Below are 23,767 nucleotides of genomic sequence, written 5' to 3'. Positions count from 1 at the left end.
CTCTAAAAAGACGTCTAGTCCCCTCTTAAACTACCCTACCGATTTTGCCATTACCAAGTCCTCAGGCAGAGAGTTCTACAGTCTCACTGCTCTTACAGTAAAGAACCCCCTTCTGTGTTGGTGATGAAACCTTCTTTCCTCTCTAGACGTAGAGAATGCCGTCGCAGTCCTGGGTATAAACAGATCATGGGAGAGATCCTTGTATTGTCCCCTAATGTATTTATACATAGTTTTTTGGTCGCCCCTTAACTGTCTTTTTTCTAGGGTGAGTCATCTGAAATATCAAGGAGCCTCACACAGGGGACACAGCTAATCCTCCCCCTTCCCAGCTACTAGCATCACATCTCTCTGGGCTACAAGAGTAACTGAAGAGCTAAGTATTCTGGACAACCAATATATCTGTACATGCACATCCATGTATATGCACCTCTCAGCCAGCTTATGTAGTACAGGCTAATCATCTGTCAGCTGTCTGAATATGTCTGTTTTAGGCTTCGTACACATGGCCACGTGCAATATTGGGACTGGAAACTTAGACGGATATCGCACTCGTGCACGTGAGGTCCGGATACGAGGCATTTTTCTTTAAAAAAAAATAAACTCCTCCCATCATTTTGGTGAGATTGCGATCCTCCGGTGCAGTATTCCGCTGCGTCGGAGGATCGGCAATTGTTGACCATTGTTTTCAATGGGAAACCTCGCATCACACACCATGTGATGTGTTTTTTTACTGTCCCATTGAAAACAATGGGTAATGCGTTCCGAGGAAACGCCCAAAGCTAGGACATGCCTAGATTTCTTTCCCTCACCTATGACAAAGAGTGAGGTTCATCTTCATGTGAGATTTATGTATTTCGCATTGCACAAATCTTGCGTGACTTTCACAGCCGTGTGAAAACGGCCTTCATAAAAACTTGGATTTCCAATAAAATTATTCTGAAGCACCTTTTCTTACGGCAGAACTGCTCTTCCTCCTTGAGTTAAACTGGAAACTGGGTGTTAGGATTCCCTTGTCAAGGGGATATATTGTGGTAATTCTGTTGCCATAGTTACTTACCTTTGACCGCTATTTCAGTTTTTTGTTGTTCTGCTTTGTTCTATAAAAAGAAAACAAAATTAAGAGTATTAAAGAGATGTACTTGCTTTGCTGTTTTCTGGTAATGTCTCTTGTTGACATTCTCTGTATATATCATTATGTTCATGTTGCCACAATAATGTGAAAATACATCAAAAGGCGATATTTTCTGCAGCAAAAGGACATTTTACCTTCTATTTTACTGTTCCAGCCCAGGTCAGTTTAATAGTAAATGTGTCATTTGGTGTAAACATGTGCAGTCTGTATATGTCTATTTCATTTTTCCTTTTAATAAATCAGAATAAACAAACTAAAATTTTAAGGGGGTTTTCCAAGAAAATTTGGGTCAAGAGGAAGGAATGCCCCAGAATACTAAAAGACCCATTAGGAGGCTCCTGAGGCCAGTGATTTGCACTTTCATATTTAGATTTATACAGTATTGCCTTTCACATGCCCCAGATACAAAAAAATGATATATTGAGAACTATTTCATGACAACGCCAACACTTTACTTATGCGGCGGCCCGAGCGGGAGGCCCACCGTTGCAGAGAAGACCACGGGGAAACTATGATGGCTGTCACTGGTGGCTCTATGATCTCTCCTGACAGCGGTGTCAGCATGGCCTAGCTCGGTCACACGCACAGTGACATAATGTAGCATCAAAGCTTATGATGTTCCTGGCTTCTAACATAAATGTCACGTGACGCCAGCACCTCTTCTAGGCCGCTATTCACACAGCGCGAAATGAAGAGTCCACAGTCCAATAGTGAAGTTTGAAGAAAACAACTGGAGATGCACGGCTGTACTTTACTCACACTTTTCCAGCTTTGATTCTCCAACAAATCACTTGCGTACTACACTTTTCAGGTATAACATTTTCTTTACATGATTTCATTCCTTTTTTGCACTTTCAGTTTCACCCGCTTTCTAGGAGACACTCTTCCCTCTGGACTCTAGACGTCTCAGTTATCTGATAGACCGTCTGTGGCGTTTGCACTCCTGACACAGTAAAAGCAATCACTCAAGCTTCTCTTTTCTCTTAAATTTCTCTTTTTCTTTTTAGGGTAGCAGGAGAACCATTACTCTGCGCCTCAGCCTCACGCTGGGACGCCCAACTCCTCCGACTACATTCTCTCAACTCCTTTTTTTCTCTCTTTTCTCCTAAGCTCGGCTCCCTTACTACCCAAGACTTACAACCACATCACTCGTGCATTTAAAGGGGCACACACACAGGATTCCCTGACAGCAGTCATTCACATACATCAACACTACAACTTCAGTCCACTACACTTACACTTCGTTTTTATACCTAAATCAAACACAAGATTTACTAGCTGGCATAGTCAGACAACCTATGGCTATAGAATGGGGTGCCCTCTACTGAAATCCTAGATAATGCGGCACCCGAGGCTTGACCACTCCAAATCTTAACACTGGTTAGACACTGTACTGCACAGTACTATTGTTAAGTTACTTGGAGCTGCTCACTGGTCTCCCTTGGTTGGTTTTATTTTAGCAGTGTATTGTGGCATTTAGGACGCTTTCACGCGACCATGAAAATCACGAGAGATTTGTGTGTTGTGAGACACACAAATCTCGCATGAATATTAACCCCATTCTCTTGAATGGGTTAATATGCATAAGTGATTTTTTTTCCCGCATCACAACACGGTGTAGGAAAAGAATCGCGGTATGTTTTATCTTTGGAAGTTCGCATTGTTTTCCATGGGACAGGAAAGCACATTGCACGCCGTGCACCTGAGTGCGCTGGTGGTTTTCCATTGAGAACAATGGCAAACATTTGCCGATCCTCCGGCAACTATGGAAGTGCTATTTGGCCAACTTAAGGCACAGCTATATGGGTACAGTACTATATGGCGCTTAAAATGTTGCACTGTATGTTATCTGTATACTGTACAACTGTATACCACATAAGAGGGCGCCAATCACACAATATAGCACAGAACAACCAAGTCTGACCCTGGCTATAGATCAGTGTCATGTACAGATTTACAGTGAATATGGGTCTGTAAATATATTTAGGAATATGTGTTAGGGTCTGTCACATCTGCACCAAGGCATTCTGTTTTCCTGCTCCATCATGAAAGCAGGAAAATGGCGCTCAGTGGCTGAATGGATCTCCTTATGACAGAGCCCAACGATGCCAAATTGACCCGACTGACTATAATTGGTTTGTTTGGTTTCTGTCCAGCACTTTACCAGATGCAGCAGCTCTGCATGCAGTGCCATTTCGTCTTGTATTGTTACAGAATTTGAAATTGGAAGTTCCAAATGGAACCTCTGTCACTGATGGGAACAGACTGAATGTACATATACAGTAATCCACCAATGTGAGGGTTAACAGATTTTTTGCGTTTGTGCTTAAAAAAGCTTTTTTATTGCACATGTTCTCCATTAACAATCCAGCATGGTTATACATTGAATATTCAGCACTGCTTCCTTGGGTTTGCTTGATTTACTTGTTATAGTCTCAGTCCACGGGGTTCAACCATCCCAAAGCATTATGGAGGAAGACCAAAATAATAAGAGCTCTTTCACTTGCAAAATTGAAAATAGCAGAATTCTGCATCAAAATCCACATGTAAACCTGTAAATTCCGGTGTAGATTTTGACAACGGAATATTCCATAGCATCCTATGGAATATTCCATCCAATGTGAAGGTGCCCTGACAGTGGGGACCATGAAAGAGTGGAAGGAGGAATGCCAAACCAACCATATCTTTAGCAGTCTCTGAAGGTTTGACTGGGGGTGTTTGGAGAACCAATTTTACTTGTGTGCATTTATGCTTTAATTATTATTTACAGCAGTATTACTACTGAGAAACAGGCCAATGTGAATGCAGAACACCTACACAACCATTTTTATAATATGTTTGCAATACTAAAGGTACCAGACTAGCCCATAATATTGCTTATCTCCCAGACTACAAAAGGGTAAATTGTAAAACCAAATGCAGAGTCACAACTGTTGCTTGTAATCTTGAGCTTCTCAATGGTTCCCATTGTCACCTGAATGGGCCTCACAAGGAAACTGTAGATTTCACACAATATACACAGTGTCCTGTTGGATACCATAAAATGTCTTATGTCATTGGGACTGCCAACAGGGTTTTCTATAATAATGAAACGTATTGTTTTAAAGACTATGCTTTATTTGTTGGCCATTTGGCTTCAATTGACTGTTTAGTGCACGATTAGCTCATTGGCACAGTAGCTTTGGATATTTGGATTCCACAAATCACTACAAAACTGGCCAAATTAAACAAGAAGTGTCCAGAAATAATAAACATTGAATAAATAGAGCATTTAAATGTACTTTTTGCACAATGCACATGATGACATCCGACTGGAAGAGGAACTCCCTGGGAAGACAGAAGCTAATATACAGGCGATGGCACGCTAACCAAATAAGAGGCATCCAGTGCATAATATACAGAAATATTAAAAGAGTCTAAGAATGTAGGAATTGTAATTACAATTTATTCTCATAATTCTAAGAGTATATACATACACAGCAGATGTAATTGGGAAGATTTACAAGCGGGGGAGAGTTATCGATATTGTGGTAAGATGCATGCATAGGCGTTAGAAACAAAATGGGGGCATATTGGAACATGTTGCATGCTAAATTTGTCGCAGCTAATTAAAAATGGTAGACATATGTCTATTTCTTACCCCAGCTCATGGCTGATGAGAATATACAAGTATTGGGTGTGACAAAATGCCTGCGTCTTTAATGAACTAGGAGCATTTTCTGACTCTCAGCTGAGTCCATTTTTCAGAACATAACTGAGATTAAAGTGTCTAAAACACATTATAAATTTGCCACATAAAATGTCTATTTTTGGTGCAATCTGTATTTAATATCAAAAGTGCATACTTAGAGGAAACCTACTGCTATGATTCTCCTGACAAAATAGTCATCTTTAGGCCACTCTCACACATGCGTCTTTTACCGAGATTTCTGCGGCGTTTTGAACGCCGCGGTAATCGTGGTAGAGCGTTCTCATTAATGCGTTTAAACTAATGCCGCAATTTTCGAGCGCTGTCTGCTCTATTTCGCCGCATTTTCGTGCTTTTTAATGCACTCATAATGATGAGGTGTGTTAAAAACCGCAGTAACCTGCGTCCGAAAATGTTAATAAAATCGTGGTGTTTTGCAGACGCTGTGTGTAAGAGTGGCCTCAGGCTGCAAAACGATTTTATGTTAGCTTAAAGGGGTTGTCCCGCGGCAGCAAGTGGGTCTATACACTTCTGTATGGCCATATTAATGCACTTTGTAATGTACATTGTGCATTAATTATGAGCCATACAGAAGTTATAAGAAGTTTTTCACTTACCTGCTCCGTTGCTAGCGTCCTCGTTCCCATGGAGCCGACTAATTTTCGCCGTCTAATGGCCAAATTAGCCGCGCTTGCGCAGTCCGGGTCTTCTTCTGTTCTCAATGGGGCTCCGTGTAGCTCCGCCCCGTCACGTGCCGATTCCAGCCAATCAGGAGGCTGGAATCGGCAATGGACCGCACAGAAGCCCTGCGGTCCACGGAGAGAGAAGATCCCGGCGGCCATCTTCAGCAGGTAAGTAAGAAGTCACCGAAGCGCGGGGATTCAGGTAAGCACTCTCCGGTGTTCTTTTTTAACCCCTGCATCGGGGTTGTCTCGCGCCGAACGGGGGGGGGGGGGGGGTTGAAAAAAAAACAAAACCCGTTTCGGCGCGGGACAACCCCTTTAACTAAGTGTGCAGAGTTTAAGCAATTCCTGGTTTTCAGTCTCAACCTCCCCATAGGAAGTATGAACTTTACAGTAGAGCAATCCCAAGATCTCATCACTGCTTCCAATTGGTGAGTGTTCTGGTGATAGCGAAGACAAGGACAGATGAAACAGAACAGATAAGAACAAGCCTAGGAGTACAGATCAGACGAAGAGCTGCCCCTGGTGTCTGTGCTTCAGGTACATGGTCAAGAGCTGGATCCAGGAGCACAGACACCAGAGGCATGGCTGGGAGTTCGAACCAGAAACCAGGCAGCTTGATACAAGGTCCAAAGGAATAATGGACAGTTGGAACCAGATCCAGGAACTGTACTGTGAATGGTAAGTTGACATTCAGACAGTGAGTGAGATGTCAGGCTGGCTTTAAATAGCTAGGCTTTATGAGCGCATCAAAAATAGCCCATAGGCAACAGGGCTCAGAATTAGAAGAGTTAGCCATTGCTTTGCTGCTACAGGGTATGGTCATGTAAAAGAAACACAATGGCACAGGAGTAAATTATGAACAAATGTAGGTTTGAATAAGCCAAGAACCAAATGGCATCCTGGCAATGATGTTAGCAGTGCATGCTGGTTGCCTAAGAACATAACTCAACTGTCTAGAAGGCATTATAGGATGGTGCTAGAATGTGGAGGGGTGAGTAACAATGCTGGAAGTGACACCTATATCTATACTGACAGAATGAAGAACTAATGCAACACAAATCCACCAGATGCCCCTACTATTTACTGTGTGACAAATACATGTGGCCATTTTTAGGTTTGGGGTAAAAATACACCTTAAACAAAATGTAATATTTTATTTTTTTACTCTTATGACAGTAAAGATGTAACTGCACCTGTGAACTCTACAGCTAAGTCCAGTTTCTCATCTGCATCAGAAGCTCTGTCTGTAGGTTCCATCACAGATCCGGCTCAAAATACAGGAAGAAAAGGTGATTTTTAATTTGGTTCAAAAGCCGGGAAACTGGGCAGGAAGCCGATAGACCCCATCATAATCAATGGGGTCCGTCTAGCACTGTTCAATTCCATCCCACTGAGCAGGAAAGCAGAACCCCGAGTGTAGATGTGAACCATCCTAACTTTAGTAGCAGATACTATAAGCATAATACTTCTAGTGTATAGTCATTGTTTTTTGAACCCTGACAGGAGATTAAAGGCCCATTTACACGTAACGATTATTGTTCAAAATTTGTTGAAACTACCAAAAATGAGCGATAATTGTTACATGTAAACGCAGGCATCATGTACTTACCATTTGAACGATGATTTTAAGGTGAACTTAAAATCCATATTTCAGCTATTGAGAGATATGGCCAACACATTTATCTCTCAATAGACAACATGCTGTTAACTTACACCAGATGGGAGATAACAATGTAATCTGCAGCCAGCCAGGAGCAGAACAATGCAGCTGTGTGCACAGCTTGACATGTGATTAAACACATACATTGGGCTCTGCAAACAGCTCTTGCAGGTCCTTTTACATGTAAATGAAGATAATAAAGTGTTAATGGTAGAGATGAGCGAACGTACTCGGTAAGGCCGATTTCGCAATCGAGCACCGCGATTTTCAAGTACTTCACTACTCGGGTGAAAAGATTCGGGGGGCGCCGTGGGTGAGCGGGGCGTTGCAGAGGGGAGTGGGGGGGAGAGGGAGAGAGAGCTCCCCCCTGTTCTGCGCTGCTACCCCCCGCTCCACCACGCCACGCCACGCCGACCCACGAATCTTTTCACCCGAGTAGTGAAGTACTCGAAAATCGCGGTGCTCGATTGCGAAATCGGCCTTACCGAGTACGTTCGCTCATCTCTAGTTAATTTTTCAATCTTTCAATCTTTCAGTCATTTGAAAGATTATCTTTGTGCATAAATGGGGCTTAACTGACACCACAAAGTTTCTACAAGGACACAATGTCATAATCAAATAAAGAATGCAAAGATAAATTAAGATACACAATAGATAAGTCTGAAAAATCATAGTCACTTCCTGTCCTTCACTTTTTCTCCTTCCCTATTTATTTTGTCCTTAGCAATGCTAGTGAGCTGCAGACTCCTGAATGCTTTAAAGGGATTTTCCAGTTGTAAACAAATTATGAACTATCCTTAGGGTAGGCATTAAATAGTAGATTGGTGGGGCGGGGTCTACCACACAGGATCCCTGCCCATCAGCTGTTCACTTGGCTCCTGTGCTCATGCACGGAGCTGCTTTCCGCAGGAAGCACACAGCTCCATTCCCACTGCAGTTGTATGGCTTGGTGTTGCATATAAAGTTCACTTTGAAGTCAGTGGAATCTTTTTGTGCAGTGCCAAGCCTGGCCACTGCAGAGAGAATGGAGTGGTCTGCTTCCTGCAGAAATCAGCTCAGTGCATGAGTGCAATGGCCCAGGGAACCGCTGATCACTGGAAGTTCCTAAGGGTAGGTGGATGGATAGCGGTGATCATGTGACTGGGAACTGCATACAGCAGTCCCTGGTCACATCTCTCTGCACTCGGCTATCTTTGACAGCCGGGTGCAGGCAGTTTTAAATCTGATGGGTTCTCCGGCATTCTGCGCATGCGCGCCACATCGGCACATGCGCAGAAGCCTGTGGCAGTTCTATATGGCCACGGGACATCACTGAGGATGGGGTGTGTATATATACAGCTGCCCCCATGGATCCAATCTTTTATTAGCTTTTTTTTTCCTTTTCCGTGATCGCCGGTATCCATTAGATACTAGCGATCAAAGGCCCGGGGACCAGTTACCGGTGATATCTTCCCGGTGATATCTTCTGCCTCCCAGCTACCTTTAGGAGCCGGGAGCCAGAAGATTTCGAATCTCTGGGGTGATTCAGGCCTTCTGCGCGTGACGTCATATGTCTGGCACGCATGCGCAGAAAAACGGCATCAGGTCCTGAAAGACCATATCGCCTCGGGACATCACGGAGGACGGGGGTGAGTACGCTCAGCTGCCTCCATGAATCTGATCCATGAGGGCAGATGAATCTTTAACTTTTTATTGACTTTATTGCAATCAGCGCTATCTATTGGATAGTGCCGATCGCATTCCCGGGGTGAGGCTCCCCGAGGTCACCCATGACAGCTCCATGTTGTCGGCTACCTCCAGTAACAGAAAGAATGTAGCGGTCACGTCCTCAGCCCACGTGGCTTTAATCCTCAGGGAATATATGTTTTTACATCCCTGAGGATTAAAGCCCACTTAGCTAGGACGTAAAAAGGCAATGGCACCGTCACTAAGGGGTTAAGATCTCTTCACTACTAAAACACAGAATGAGCACATTTTTTGTAAAGAAAACATTTCCATCCTTTGGTTCTTTATTAAGTATGAAGTGCTGGACGACGACGCAATGTGTGTCGCCAGCCTGTACGCAGCCAGCCAGTCTTCCCTGACCACAAATCTTTCTATTGTAAAGGCTTCTGCTCTGCTTTCTTCAGTGGCAGTTTACAGACATTTGGAGATTTAGGGGATCCTGGTGCCAAATCCCAGTTGCCTTGAAAGTTTTCTTCAACACTTTGCTGAAGTTTAGCCACACTTCACAAGCTTTTCCATAGTAAGTGAACATTTAGAAGACCTTTTAATATGATACATATTTTTAATGGGTTATTTATATAAATGTCTCTCCATTTACTGAAAAGCGCTGCTCCAATTTAACTACGTGCACATGGAAAAGCAACGAGGAAGACTTTTATTTTAGCTTTTTCTAAATTCTGTATGCAAGTTCATACAGGTATTAAAGCACCTGCAGTTATAGATACATCGTATGAAGACCAGATACTTGACCTTTATCTGTTGTTTTTTAGGGAGGTTTGACATAGTGGGGAGGTATACAAACAAAATGTTACAAAAAAATGTGCTGAATTTCAGCCATGTATCTTAAAGAAAAGGATGCTTATGACAGGTCCCTCTATTATCAAGTACTCTTAGAATACAAGATTTGGGGCCTGATTGGTTATTCATGTAACCTGACTTAGGCCAGGCTCACACAAGCATGTCGGGTTTCTTGTGCGGATACAGCAGCGGAAGACCTGTGAATGATCGCATAAACAAATTGCGTATTATCGCACACGCGTGCAGTTTTCCATTCGGATGTACGCGTATGCACAGCGTATTGTCCGAGCGGAAAACCAAACATGAGCAGGGAATAACATCAGAAAGTCGCCCAACCCCCTGGAACACCCTTCTATCGCTCAAGAAACATTCTCTGTTCTGAGAGCCTTTAAAACGGGACACTGCTCTCTGGACTTGGCTGGTTTATACTACTTTTTTTGGAAGTAGTACAAACCAGTTTAAAAAAACAAACCCTTATTCCTGTGGAGGAAGAGCCCAGAAGAATAAGCGGAGGTTGCAGACAGCAGTCTGGATGGGGATACTGCTCCCCAGATTTTGTCCTGTATTGCCTGCCCACAAATTCCTGCTTTCTTTATACCATTTGTATCTGGTCTTCTAGCAACGTGTGTACGAATCCGCACTAATACGCAATGTTAATTGCATACGAACTGCAGATCAAGCGCATCCATAGAAATCAATGGAGCTCATACACATGAAATTTAAGGTAAAATACAGCATGCTGTGATTTTTCTTCTGCCTGCGGAATCCGCAATTCCTGCCTGCATGTGTAAACGAACCAGCGAAAGTTCATGCTTTTCAATGCCTGTGTATTACCATGTACTATACGCGTGGATGGCAATCACAGAATCTGCAATTCAAATCCGCTCGTGTGAGACCGGCCTTAGGCAGGTATCAAATCCGTGTCAGAACCTCTGGCCGGAGGTTTCATCACAGATCAGGCTCAAAATACCGGAAGAAAAAATGTCCAAAAGCCAGGCCGCTGGGGGAAAAGCGGGAGGATCCCATTATAATTAATAGGGTCCATCCAGCGCTGTTAGGTTCTATCCCCCCAAACAGAGCAGAAAAGCGAAATCCCCAAAAAGATGTGAAATGATGACCTTTACTCTACTGAATTCGATTGTTCAGTGCCCTCAATACAGCTCCAACCTTTAGATTCATTGATTTCAAAGTTACTGATAAATGGCACAGAGACATTAAAAAAGTAAAAAAAGATACATAATTTCACTGACTGTCCATAAAGCAACATATCATTAACTAATAATGAATATGGCTCAAAATATGTTAGAAAATACTTTTAAAGTTTTTAAAATTTTCTACTGACACCACTGGGCTGACATCTATTGTACACAAACCATCTAGAAAATAATCTAGCAATATGGCTTCTTATTAATATGTCTTCCTTTTCTACTTACTATCAATTATTTAGGAATGAGGTCACTTTTCTATGAGTCACATTTTATAGACATCTGGTGTAGTAAGAGCATTAAAGTGACATTAGTCTGTGAATGTCTAATCAGACACATGGGGAGTCAAACTGCAAGGTTAAGACTATTAAATAGCAACATTTATTTCTGTCCCCTGTAAAATGGAGAATTTACCAGGACAAAAGTCTAAATAAAAAGCTAATTAAAGTCAGTGAGACTATACAAGTAATCAGATCAGTGGTAGTCAACCCCACTGCTCGGGACACACTTACAAACAAGGGAGGGATTTAATAGGACAGAGCTATTTATAAGGCACCGTGGCCTATTTACCACAAAGATGACTGAGCCAAGCTTATTGACCCTTTCCAAATGAGTTCTGTTGCATTGCAATGCAAACAATAGAAACAGCTTGCTGCAACTTAGAAAAAAATATAGAAAAGAGTAATATGTGTCTTAAGGCACGTTTATATGGAACGATTATGGTTTAAATGATAATCGTTCCGTGTAAATGCAGCTAACGATCAAACGATAATTTGTTTGCTTTTCATTCATCATTCATTTCATGCAAGCATGAAAATCGTTGTTGGCTCGTTCGCTAATCGTTTGGTTTAAATACTAATCGTTCAGTCGTTCTCATTCTCTGGTACAGTGCATATGGACAACTGAACGATTTAGAGAGTGAAGGATGTATCTCCCTGCATAAATGGGCTGTACGAACGAACAAACGATAAACCGCTATGTGTAAAAGCATCCATACTCATTATCGCACATGCATGCAATACTGCCAGTCAATTAAGTAGAACTCAGCACTAGGTTCATGCTGCCCGATCCAAGAGCAGTATGATTCTGTAACAGGTACGTACACTGCACCCATGTAGGTCTTAGGCCGGTCTCACACGGCCGGATTTAAATTTTGGATTCCGCAATCATATGATTTGCGGTAATACGTAGTTTAATCAAATACATGGGATTACACAATTCTGCTCACATTAGTGGATTGGAACTGCGTAATCTGCTTGCGGAAATTAAATCGCAACATGTTTTATTTTACTGCGGAATCTACGACCATAGAGCCCATTGTGTTCTATGGTCACGGATATACCCGCAGCCCATGCGCAATCAGATTGCGTATAGGCTGTGGGTACATCACTAAGTGATGATGTGGGAAATACAAACAGAGGAAAAAAAGATGTACTTCACATGACCGCCTGCGTGTGTACGCGGTCATATGCAATACAATTATGCGCCGTACGCAGGGTCACAGCAGAAATCCCACATGCAGAATCCAACCCAGTTGTGTGAGCCGGGCCTTATTCTGAAACACTTTCTAAATAAACATACTTTGGAGTTTGATTGCGAATAGCACTCCGAGTGACGGAGGCGGCACCATGCTGGCCTCTCCTCTCCCGCATCTTCTACAGTAACAGCCATCCCCCTGCTTGTGTATAAATCTGATCATTGGGTGGTAGTTATAATAGCAATATGACCTAGAATAATACAATGATTCCATGTACCACTTATTAGGTTGCAGCATAACACATGCTGCGTAAGATGTCTTTACAGTGTAATGTGCCAATAATCAGCTGTTCTGTCAGTTCTGTCTATATAGCTATACGTTACAATATACTTTGAAAATAACAAGGCCAAACAATCAATGGAAAGAGCAATAACTATGCTGTAATGTGAATACAGGTGCACATAGGTAGGCAATGCCCATCTACCAATGCAAGCCAGTCGAACACTCGGTAAGCAGCTTGGGATGTGGATTGGATCTTGGAATACAATCAAGTTTTATACTTAGCAACAATATTTACTGTATGTTTAAGCAATTTGTGAACTAATAGCAGCATCTGATGACGAAAGAGCAATAAAATAGTCATTAAAGTACAATGCCCCCAACAAACAGTAGCAATCAATACCCATTACCAGAGATATCAGCTAAGTAAAGAGCTATAAAGCTAACAGAAGTTCTGCCAAGAGGAAAGCTATCAGTTATCAGCATATACAAAGGCTGCTTTGCTGGTGCTTTTGAACATGCAAACAGCATAATTTACAAGAATGACTAGGCCTAAATCCATCCATTGTAGTACTACTATGTCCAGCTGTCACGACATGATGCAGGATGAAAGGCATGCCTTCACAAAACTGACATGTCTAAAACTCATAGATGTGGACAGTCCAAGCTGTGGTATTTTATGTGGTGCCTTTGATTTCTGGCTTTTGAAGCCCTAGCTTGTTTACGAGACAACACTGATGACCAGGGGAGTAACTAAAGGCTCAGGGGCCCTGATGCAAAACGTGAGCTGGCCCCCCCCCCCCCCCTATCTGTATCTGTACCCGTACCCATACCTAAACCATGCTGCACAGAGACATAACTTGAAGCTTCTGGGCCCCAATGCAAAACCTGTAACAGGGCCCCCAACTACAATGATTTATTTATAGTACTGGGCTCTCTATATGGAGAAGAGAGGCCTTATAGGCCCCCTAAGGCTTCTGGGCCCGGGTGCAACCACATCCCCTGCACCCTTTATAGTTACGCCCCTGCTGATGACTTCCTGAGTTATTGGCTGCAGCGGTCAAATGGATAAACCAGCCTGTGACCGCTGTAGACAAGTTAAACAGACCGATTGAAGCAGCAGTGGGGGAGCAGCATGACAGAGATGGGCAAGTATTAGTTATATATAATTACATACATATATACCTAACATATATATTTTATATATAGCAAAAGAGCAGCACACATAAAGTAGGGGGCTGTAGACAGGCATTCTTGTACCTGAAATGACAGAGAACACCTATGGGTGTGGTAGGAAGTAAGATAAAAGTATCAGTTCCTGCATCACTCAGCAAGAAGTTGGCTGAAAACTAGAGAGAGAGGCTGCAGAGGCAGCATTAGGAACTAGAAGCCGGAAGTCCGGCATGGACCAGTCTGGGCCCATCACAAGGTCTGACAGAAGTGGACGCCCCCGGTGGGGACAGTGACAAAGACCCTGGGGGTTGTGAACCCTGAAATTGTATGTTCCAAAAGTGTTTGCTGCGTATGAAATAAAAGCTGGCAGACATTAGAATTTGAACTCATTTGGTGGTCCTGAGACGTTATGCATGAATGGAGAAGATAGCAACCCAAGAGAGAGAGTAACCCTGAGGTTTACATATATAGGATTTCATCCCCGCCACGGCCACCAGTGTATTTTTATAACAGAAAACCCCTTTAATAGATGATAGCTATGGATGTCTGTGAGAGAGCTCTGCTAGAGCTCTGGCTACTAACACATGTAATGCCCACAATACTTCTACAATGTGGCTGTGCTCTAAACTAGCATGCGGTTTTATCACCAGTTGTACAGTTTTTAAATGCTTGTCAAATCCAGGAGACCCTACTACATGTATGTGTGCATGTGCTGGACATGGTCAGCTAGCATTCAACATCTGCACAGAAGTGTATGCTGCATGAGAAAGGCAGGGACGCACCAGTAACTTACTTCTTATGGGCACAGAGACTGCTGCTGTCGGTTGTTTACATATCCCATCCATGGGCAGCACAGGGTCTTTAAATGAACAGTTTGGGTAAGGGATAAGTGAATTTGTACTTTTATGTGACAGAACATAGCAGTTTGTGACATGTTAGAAAAGTTTACATTAAGGGCGCCCACCCACTGGCGATTTTTTTTCCTTTGCGTTTTGCGTTTTTTCTCAAGAGCAATTAGTTTTGAATGTACTCCTGTCCACTGGCGTTTTTTTTTTCAGTCCGTTGCAATTTTTAACATAGGAACTGTCAGTTGCATATGTGTCCTTATTTTTCTCTTAATGCACCCATGAATGTCAATGTAAATTAACGGAAAAAGCCGCGAAAATGCCGCGAAAAAGCCACGAAAAACACGCGGAAAACGCGCCAAAAACGCTGCGTTTTTCACGCACGAAAATCGCAAACGCCAGTGGGTGGGCGCCCTTAAGTGGCCGTTTAAGAAGTAGGTGGCCTTCACGGCATAGCAAGGAACATTCTCTATCACTGCAAAAGATATGCATCACCACAGTTTCCCTACATCTAGTGGTGTGCTGTGTGGCAGGAGGCCATGTCCTCATATTTACATAGTTTTTTATAAGGAATTATTCCTTATGTCTATTTACTCACATAGTCATATAAATGCAGACGTTGCAGCCAGCGTTCCTTTGTCCACACTTTGGCATGGTGAGGGTTGATTCTACTTTGTAATGTGATTCTACCAACAGCCAGATGATCTCACTGCACACATGAGACATCACTAATGTAGGAATCACTCTCTGTCACTGTGCAATTAGATAGCCCTACAGTGTCTATAGAAAGCTTCCACAATTATTGATAAGTATTCTGAGGGGATTACACTGTAGTCTTATGAAGGCAGTGATATAAAGTGCGGTACTGGACTTCAAGTATATCATAGTGCTAAGTGTATTTCTATTTACTTCTCCCTAGTTTGCTGTGGAAAGTGATTCTGTGAATGGCTGTTCAAAGGGTATAGCAATGCATGGAGGCAGGGGTGGAGGCAGGATATCCAGGAATGGAAAACTAGAAATTTGTTATTAAGCCCCTAAAATATCTCAACCCAAGTAAGCAAATGATCAATACAGATAATGCAAATCATTATATACAAAAGGCAGAAAGGTTGTTCAAAGCTGGAAAATCAGTTTCTGCATGAAGGGCAAGAGTTTCGCCTAGGTCCGCCACCATACACTGCAAGTAAAGTGGAGCTTCCACTCCTCCCACATGAAAGAGCCTTTCATTAAATCATAGTTTAAATAAACTAAAAATAAATAAATCTTGTTATTTGTATAGCACCAACTTATTATGCAGTGTTTTCAGGTAATTTATTTATTAGCCCCCACCAAGGATCAGTCAACCTTGAGCCGGCTACCTGAACCATGCGGGGATTAAACCCGCAACCTTCAGGTTGTGAGTGAGAGCTTATGACTGCATTCTGCTGCCTTAACACTCTGCACCACACAAGGTTCTTAAAATATAAGTAAAGGCCCATTTACATGTAACTATAATCGCTCAAAATTAGCTCAAACGATAGTTTGAGTGACAGTTTTGAGCGATCATCTTTGCATAACTCTAAGTAGCTAATTAGCTACTTAAGAGTTATGCAGACGGAACCAGATATCTCTGCAATAGCTCAGAGAACAAAGCAGCTGTTTTGTATATGCAAACAGCTGCATTGTTCTCAGAGCTTTTAGCTGGTGTCCCGCTGAGAACTGCCAGGGAGATACCAGATGAAAGAATACTATTAGCGCAGCCCACTGAGAAAATCAGCGTGCGGCGCTGATAAGAGTCATTGGTGATTTCTAGCTTGCTAGAAATCACAGATGAAAAAATAGTACACGGACAGTGCACGATGGCAGCGCGTTTAGATGCAACGATTATCGCTCAAAAGACGGTTTTTGAGCGAATTTTGAGTGATAGTTGTTGTGTCTAAATGGGCCTTTACATCTGAATTGTAAATCCACATCATTCTCTCTTTCAGATGTATATCAATCCGATTACAATACCCTAGATATGTGGACATGCAATTTGGAATCATAACAGCAACAAGCAGTAGCAACATTAAGAATACTCCCATTGTAGACGTATTCCACAAAATTCAGGGCCTGGGTTTAAAAATATATAGAACATTTGTTTTTAAAATACTTTGTACATTGGGATGTGAATGGACATGCTCAGACACTGATTGCACGGCAATTAATTAGAAAATAGACCATGAATACTCTTTCATGAGGTTATAGAGAACTGTCACTGACGTGTGTGCTCCAGTATAATGTAATTTTCTTGGCAGTGAATGAAGCCCATCATAACATCTGACGTATCAGAGAAAACCAATGCACATCTGCTTACTATCATTGGTGTTGTCACATTCCCAGAATGCTCTTTGGCAGGGCTGATCAGTAATAAAGTGTCCAGAATATACTTTAATATTACAGTTGAAATTACACAACATGAAGGTGAAATGATGTACATGTATGTGCCTAATAACTAAGGTGACCAGATTTTCCCCAAGGTCAAAGCAGGACAAAGGGGTGTGGTCAGCGGGCGGGGCTTTTTGCAAAGTATAATTTTACCTCCATTGCTATAAAAAGTACAGGGCCGTTTCAGAAAAAGACAGGGAGCAAATTCCGCAGCATTTATGTATCCAAAAAACAGTCAAAATACGTACTATTGCTGCAGATCTTGACTGGAAATAAGCCATGTATCTGCATCTGATTTCATACTATGCGGCGCTCCTCCTCACCTCCTCCGAAGATTTCCCACTGTCACCGCTCGCCAACTTTCGGTTCCCACTTTGGCGTGGTGGAGGTTGATTCTACTTTGTAATGTGATTCTACCAACAGCCAGATGATCTCACTGCACACATGAGACATCACTAATGTAGGAATCACTCTCTGTCACTGTGCAATTAGATAGCCCTACGGTGTCTATAGAAAGCTTCCACAATTATTGATAATGTATTCTGAGGGGATTACACTGTAGTCTTATGAAGGCAGTGATATAAAGTGCGGTACTGGACTTCAAGTACATCACAGTGCTAAGTGTATTTTCTATTTACATATCCCTAGTTTGCTGTGGAAAGTGATTCTGTGAATGGCTGTTCAAAGGGTATAGCAATGCATGGAGGCAGGGGTGTATGTAGGATTTCCACATGACCAGCATCACTTGACTAGCGGTGCCGCACCTGACCAGGAGGCAAGGAACTGGAAGCTGGGGAGCGCTGACAGACGGAAGCCTTCGGGAGAGGTTAGGGGGAGTGCCACATAGTATGAAATCAGCTGCGGGTATACAGCTGATTTCCAGTCAAAATTTGCACCAATGCTACAGATTTTGACAGTTTTTTTAGATGCAGAATTTGCTGTGGAAATTTCCTCTGCGGACATTCCACAGAATTTTCGCCATGTGTAAACATCTCCTAAGTCAGCTTGAGGTATGCTGCCACATGCAGAGCGGCCTAAGAAGTAATAGTGACCCCTATGCCAGCCACAGCAATAATAGTGACCCACCCCCAACAGTAGCCCCAGCAATAATAGTGATCTCCAACAGTAGCCCTAGTAGTAATAGTGACCCCCCACAGTAGCCCCAGCAATAATATTGATCCCCCACAGTAGCCCCAGCAATAATATTGACCCCCCCACAGTAGCCCCAGCAATAATAGTGACCACCACAGTAGTCCTAGTAGTAATAGTGATCCCCACAGTAGTCCCAGCAATAATAGTGACCCCCACTTTTGACCCAGTAGTAATAGTGAAACCCACAGTAGCCCCAGCAATAATAGTGACCCCCACAGTAGCCCCAGCAATAATAGTGACCCCTCATAGTAGCCCCAGCAATGATAGTGACCACCCCACAGTAACCCCACTAGCAATAGTGGCCCCCACAGTAGCCCCAGCAATAGTAAGGACCCACCCTTAGTAGCCCCAGCAATAATAGTGACTGCCCACAGTAGCCCCAGCAATAAAAGCGACCCCCATAGTATCCCCAATAGTATCAGTGCTCTCCTATTCTAGGCCGGCAATAATAGTGACCCCCACAGTAGCACCATAGTATTAGTGCTCCCCTATATCAGCCCAGGAATAATAGTGACCCCCCCCCCCAGAGTAGCCCCATGGAATTAGCTCTCCTCTATACCAGCATAGGAATAATAGTGCCCCCACAGTAGCCCCATAGTATTAGTGCCCCCCTATACCAGTCCAGCAATAATAGTGACCCCCACAGTAGCCCCATAGAATTAACACCCTCCCATTCCAGGCCAGCAATAATAGTGACCCCCACAGTAGCACCATAGTATTAGCGCTTCTGTATACTAGCCTAGCAATAATAGTGCCCCGCACAGTAGCCCCATAGTATTAGTGCTCCCCTATACCAGTCCAGCAATAATAGTGACCCCCACAGTAGCCCCATAGTATTAGCACCCCCCTATTTCAGGCCAGCAATAATTGTGACCCCCACAGTAGCACCATAGTATTAGTGCTCCCCTATACCAGCCCAGGAATAATAGTGACCCCCACAGTAGCCCCATGGAATTAGCGCTCCCCTATACCAGCACAGGAATAATAGTGAGCTCCTCAGTAGCTCCATAGTATTAGCACTCCCCTATCCTAGGCCAGCAATAATAGTGACCTCCACAGAAGCCCCAATAGTATTAGCGCACCCCTATTCCATGCCAGCAATAATAGTGAGCCCTACTGTAGCACCATAGTATTAGCACTCCCTTATACCAGCCCAGAAATAATAGTGCCCCCCACTCACAGTAGCCCCATAGTATTAGCGCTCCCCCTAAGACCCATATACTTAACCTCTTCCTGGTCCTCACAGCACCAACACTCCTCTCAGCGCTGCTGCGGCGGACGAAAGTGTGTGCACCCGCAGCAGCGCCTCCTCTCCTCTTCTCTCTTGTGGAACCAAAGAGGAGAGGTGAGTGCAGAGGGGAGGAAGATCCTGGATGCACACACTGTCGTCAGTGTGTGCATCCAGCCCGCGGCACTGCAGAGTGATTACTGACTGGGGAAACAGTAATTGAAATTCAGACCAGGCGGGGAAGAAAGTTTTTACACTGGTAATAAGTAGAACTTTTCTTGTAAGGCTATTAGCACACGGATTTCTGTCCAAAATAGGGCCCATTAATTTGAATGGGTGTATGCATATATGCTTTTTTTTACTCTGACTGATAGTTTAAGTAAAAAAAGCAACAGCATGTCCTATTCTTGCCTGATGTTTGAACGACAATAGCAGATGTTAATGTGTGATGTTCAGTACATTGGACAGCACAAGGATGGAATGTCCAAGGGCTGTCCGATGCAAGATATGCCCGAGAATCTCAGGCGCAACTTTTAAATCGCCCGTGTGCAAGTAGCCTAATTGTTGTTTTATTACCCCGAGGTGTGACGCTTCACAAGGCCAATTGCACAATGACCTTATATTTCCATGACACTTTGCAAAGTGTCAAAAATTTTAAGAAGGTGATTTGTACTAGCGAAAGTTGTAAAAAAAAAGTTTATTTGGAAGAAGCAAAAAAGTTCTACTTTCGTCTGTGACTAATGTTCACCAAGAATACTAACTGGCACACCTTCTCCTCACTATGTTACTACACTGTGGAGTAGATTTAGGTCACTTTCACAGGGGCGACAAAATTGTGTGATGCGACAGCGCTAAAAATCACATGTATGTGAAGCCCATGCTTTCCGATATGTTCCTTCATATTAGTGATGTTTTGTAGGCTGCTACATTGCGAGAATACAAAATCGCGGCATGCAGCGATTTGCTGTTTTGTAGCCCATGTTTTCTATGCAGCCTTCCATTGTGTTGCATCGCATCGCACAAAAATGCGATTTTTATGTGGTGCGATGCAACTTTTACAGGAAATCCTACTGTTTGAGCTCTAAAATAAGCCCATCACATTGAATGGCTGTGGTTGATTCATTGAGCACTGCAGTGATTGGCTGAGCCGCGGCACTCAAGAACCAATCAGAGCCAGTGCTTCCTGAAGGTGGGGTTTTTGAACCACTGACCATGAAGTGCTGGGGGAAAACTAGTGTGCTGGGGACCAGCGAGGAGAAGTGCGGTGGAGTGAACTGTGCCTGTTAGGTGATGTATTGTGTTGTTTTTTTTTAAATACACCAATGGCATATTTTCGAGGTAGGGCTTATATTTCAGGACGCCGAAAATCGTGGCAAAAATAGTACTATAAATAAGTGCGACTTTGTATCGACACAAAATCACGACACAAGAAAACGCAGCAATATCACACAGAACACAGATGTGATATCTCTGTGATTTTCTTGCTGCGATATCACAGTTGCCTGTGTGAAAGAGGCAAATTGTAGTGTGAACTAGAGATGAGCGAACGTATTCGTCCGAGCTTGATATTCGTGCAAATATTAGGGTGTTCGGGATGTTCGTTATTCGTAACGAACACCATGCGGTGTTCCGGTTACTTTCACTTCCTTCCCTGAGACGTTAGCGCGCTTTTCTGGCCAATTGAAAGACAGGGAAGGCATTACAACTTCCCCCTGTGACGTTCAAGCCCTATACCACACTCCTGCTGTGAGTGGCTGGGAAGATCAGATGTCACCCGAATATAAAAGTCGGCCCCTCCCGCGGCTCGCCTCAGATGCCTTGTGAGTTAGATGAGGGACAGTGCTGCTGGTACCGGAGCTGCTGTATGGAGAGAAATAGCAGTTAGTGTAGGCTTCAAGAACCCCAAAGGTCCTTATTAGGGCCAGTAATACCTGTGTGTTGGCTGCTGTTAGCAGTGCCTTTTTTTTTTCTTTCTCAAAATCGCCTCTGCAGAGCGTTGCACCCGGCATTAGGGACAGAAGTGTTGGATAGGCAGGGAGAGTGTTAGGAGTGAGTGTAGCCTTCAAGAACCTCAACGGTCCTTTCTAGGGCCATATTTAAGTGTGTGCAGTATTGTGCTGGCTGCTGTTAGCAGTGCTGCATTTTTTTTTTCTTCTCAAAATCGCCTCTGCAGAGCATTGCACCCTCCATTGATACTGCAGGGAAAGAATTGTATAGGCAGGGCCACAACACAGTTATTATTCATTGAATATACGCAGTGGGTCCTTTTGGTGTAAAAAAAGGGAAACGAAATCTATTTGTCCAGCCTCTGTCCGTCCTAAGGGCTGTGGACACGTGTGAGCTGCGTGTACAACGTTAAAAAATCAGACGCACCCAGCTACGGTTTACTGCTGGCTTCGCCATTTGCTTTCCTTAATTGGGAAAAAAATACCTGCTCTGTCAGAGTTAATAACTCTGCTACCCTCAAGTTCTGTGACACATTAGCAGGGACACAGCACAGTTATTAAACTTAGATTATTCATTCAATAGAGGCAGTGGGGCCTTTCGTTTTCAAAAAAGGGAAAAAATTATATTTCGCCTGCAGTCTTGCGCCAATTTATTTCCTGCCTGTGAAATCAAATCACTGGTAATACAGCATGCTGAGGGGTAGGGGTAGGCCTAGAGGACGTGGACGCGGCCGAGGACGCGGAGGGCCAAGTCAGGGTGTGGGCACAGGCCGAGCTCCTGATCCAGGTGTGTTGCAGCCGACTGCTGCGCGATTAGGAGAGAGGCACGTTTCTGGCGTCCCCACATTCATCGCCCAATTAATGGGTCCACGCGGGAGACGGTTATTAGAAAATGAGCAGTGTGAGCAGGTCCTGTCCTGGATGGCAGAAAGTGCTTCGAGCAACCTATCGTCCACCCGCAGTTCTGCGCCGTCCACTGCTGCAAATCAGAATCCTCTGTCTGCTGCTCCTCCTTCCTCCCAGCCTCCTCACTCCACTACAATGACACCTGCTCAGGAGCGGGAACACTCCCAGGAACTGTTCTCGGGCCCCTGCTTAGATTGGGCAGGAGTGGTTCCTCTCCCACCAGAGGAGTTTATCGTCACTGATGCCCAACCATTCGAAAGTTCCCGGGGTCCGGGGGAAGAGGCTGGGGACTTCCGCCAACTGTCTCAAGAACTTTCTGTGTGTGAGGAGGACGATGACGATGAGACACAGTTGTCTTGCAGTGAGGTAGTAGTAAGGGCAGTAAGTCCCAGGGAGCAGCGCACAGAGGATTCGGAGGAAGAGCAGCAGGACGATGAGGTGACTGACCCCACCTGGTGTGCAACGCCTACACAGGACAGGTCTTCAGAGGGGGAGGCACGGGCAGCAGCAGGGCAGGTTGCAAGAGGCAGTGCGGTGGCCAGGGGTAGAGGCAGGGCCAGACCGAATAATCCACCAACTGTTTCCCAAAGCGCACTCTCACGCCATGCCACCCTGCAGAGGCCGAGGTGCTCTAAGGTCTGGCAGTTTTTCACAGAGACGCCTGACGACCGACGAACAGTGGTGTGCAACCTTTGTCGCGCAAAACTCAGCCGGGGAGCCAACACCAACAGCCTCACCACCACCAGCATGCGCAGACATATGATGGCCAAGCACCCCACAAGCTGGAACGAAGGCCGTTCACCGCCTCCGGTTTGCACCCCTGCCTCTCCCCCTGTGCCCCAACCTGCCACTGAGATGCAACCCCCCTCTCAGGACACGGGCACTACCGCCTCATGGCCTGCACCCACACCCTCACCTCCGCTGTCCTCGGCCCCATCCACCAGTGTAGTTCAGCGCACCGTCCAGCCGTCGCTTGCGCAACTGTTGGAGCGCAAGCGCAAGTACGCCGCCACGCACCCGCACGCTCAAACGTTAACCGTCCGCATAGCAAAATTCATCAGCCTTGAGATGCTGCCGTATAGGGTTGTGGAAACTGAGTCCTTCAAAAGTATCATGGAGGCGGCGGCCCCGCGCTACTCAGTTCCCAGTCGCCACTACTTTTCCCGATGTGCCGTCCCAGCCCTGCACGACCACGTCTCCCGCAACATTGTACGCACCCTCACCAACGCGGTTACTGCCACGGTCCACTTAACAACGGACACGTGGACAAGCACAGGTGGGCAGGGCCACTACATCTCCCTGACGGCACATTGGGTGAATTTAGTGGAGGCTGGGACAGAGTCAGAGCCTGGGACCGCTCACGTCCTACCCACCCCCAGAATTGCGGGCCCCAGCTCGGTGGTGGTATCTGCGGAGGTGTATGCTTCCTCCACTAAAGCACCCTCCTCCTCCTCCTCCTCC

The 23,767-nt window shown here is 44.4% G+C and overlaps 1 protein-coding gene across 7 annotated transcripts in view; it reads right to left on the bottom strand.

Annotated features, from left to right (window-relative positions):
• Window positions 1–23,767, bottom strand: part of CTXN3 (cortexin 3) — a 195,537-nt gene that overhangs the window by 27,261 nt on the left and 144,509 nt on the right. For 5 of the 7 annotated variants that reach the window (XR_010792820.1, XR_010792821.1, XM_066603151.1 and 2 more), the window contains one exon: window positions 1,058–1,097. The exons of 1 other annotated variant lie outside the window; for it this stretch is intronic. Coding sequence is in view for 3 of the 6 variants with exons in the window: in XM_066603151.1 (XP_066459248.1) it covers window positions 1,058–1,097 (40 nt within the window). In the remaining 3 variants the exon portion in view is untranslated. Of the gene's footprint in view, window positions 1–1,057; window positions 1,098–1,891; window positions 2,132–23,767 lie in introns of those variants that run through there. One more of the 7 variants, XR_010792822.1, reaches the window with a different exon arrangement.

Source organism: Eleutherodactylus coqui, chromosome 5, assembly GCF_035609145.1.
Source record: "Eleutherodactylus coqui strain aEleCoq1 chromosome 5, aEleCoq1.hap1, whole genome shotgun sequence".
Classification (NCBI taxonomy): Eukaryota; Metazoa; Chordata; class Amphibia; order Anura; family Eleutherodactylidae; genus Eleutherodactylus; species Eleutherodactylus coqui.
This window is presented reverse-complemented; position numbering and strand designations above follow the sequence as displayed.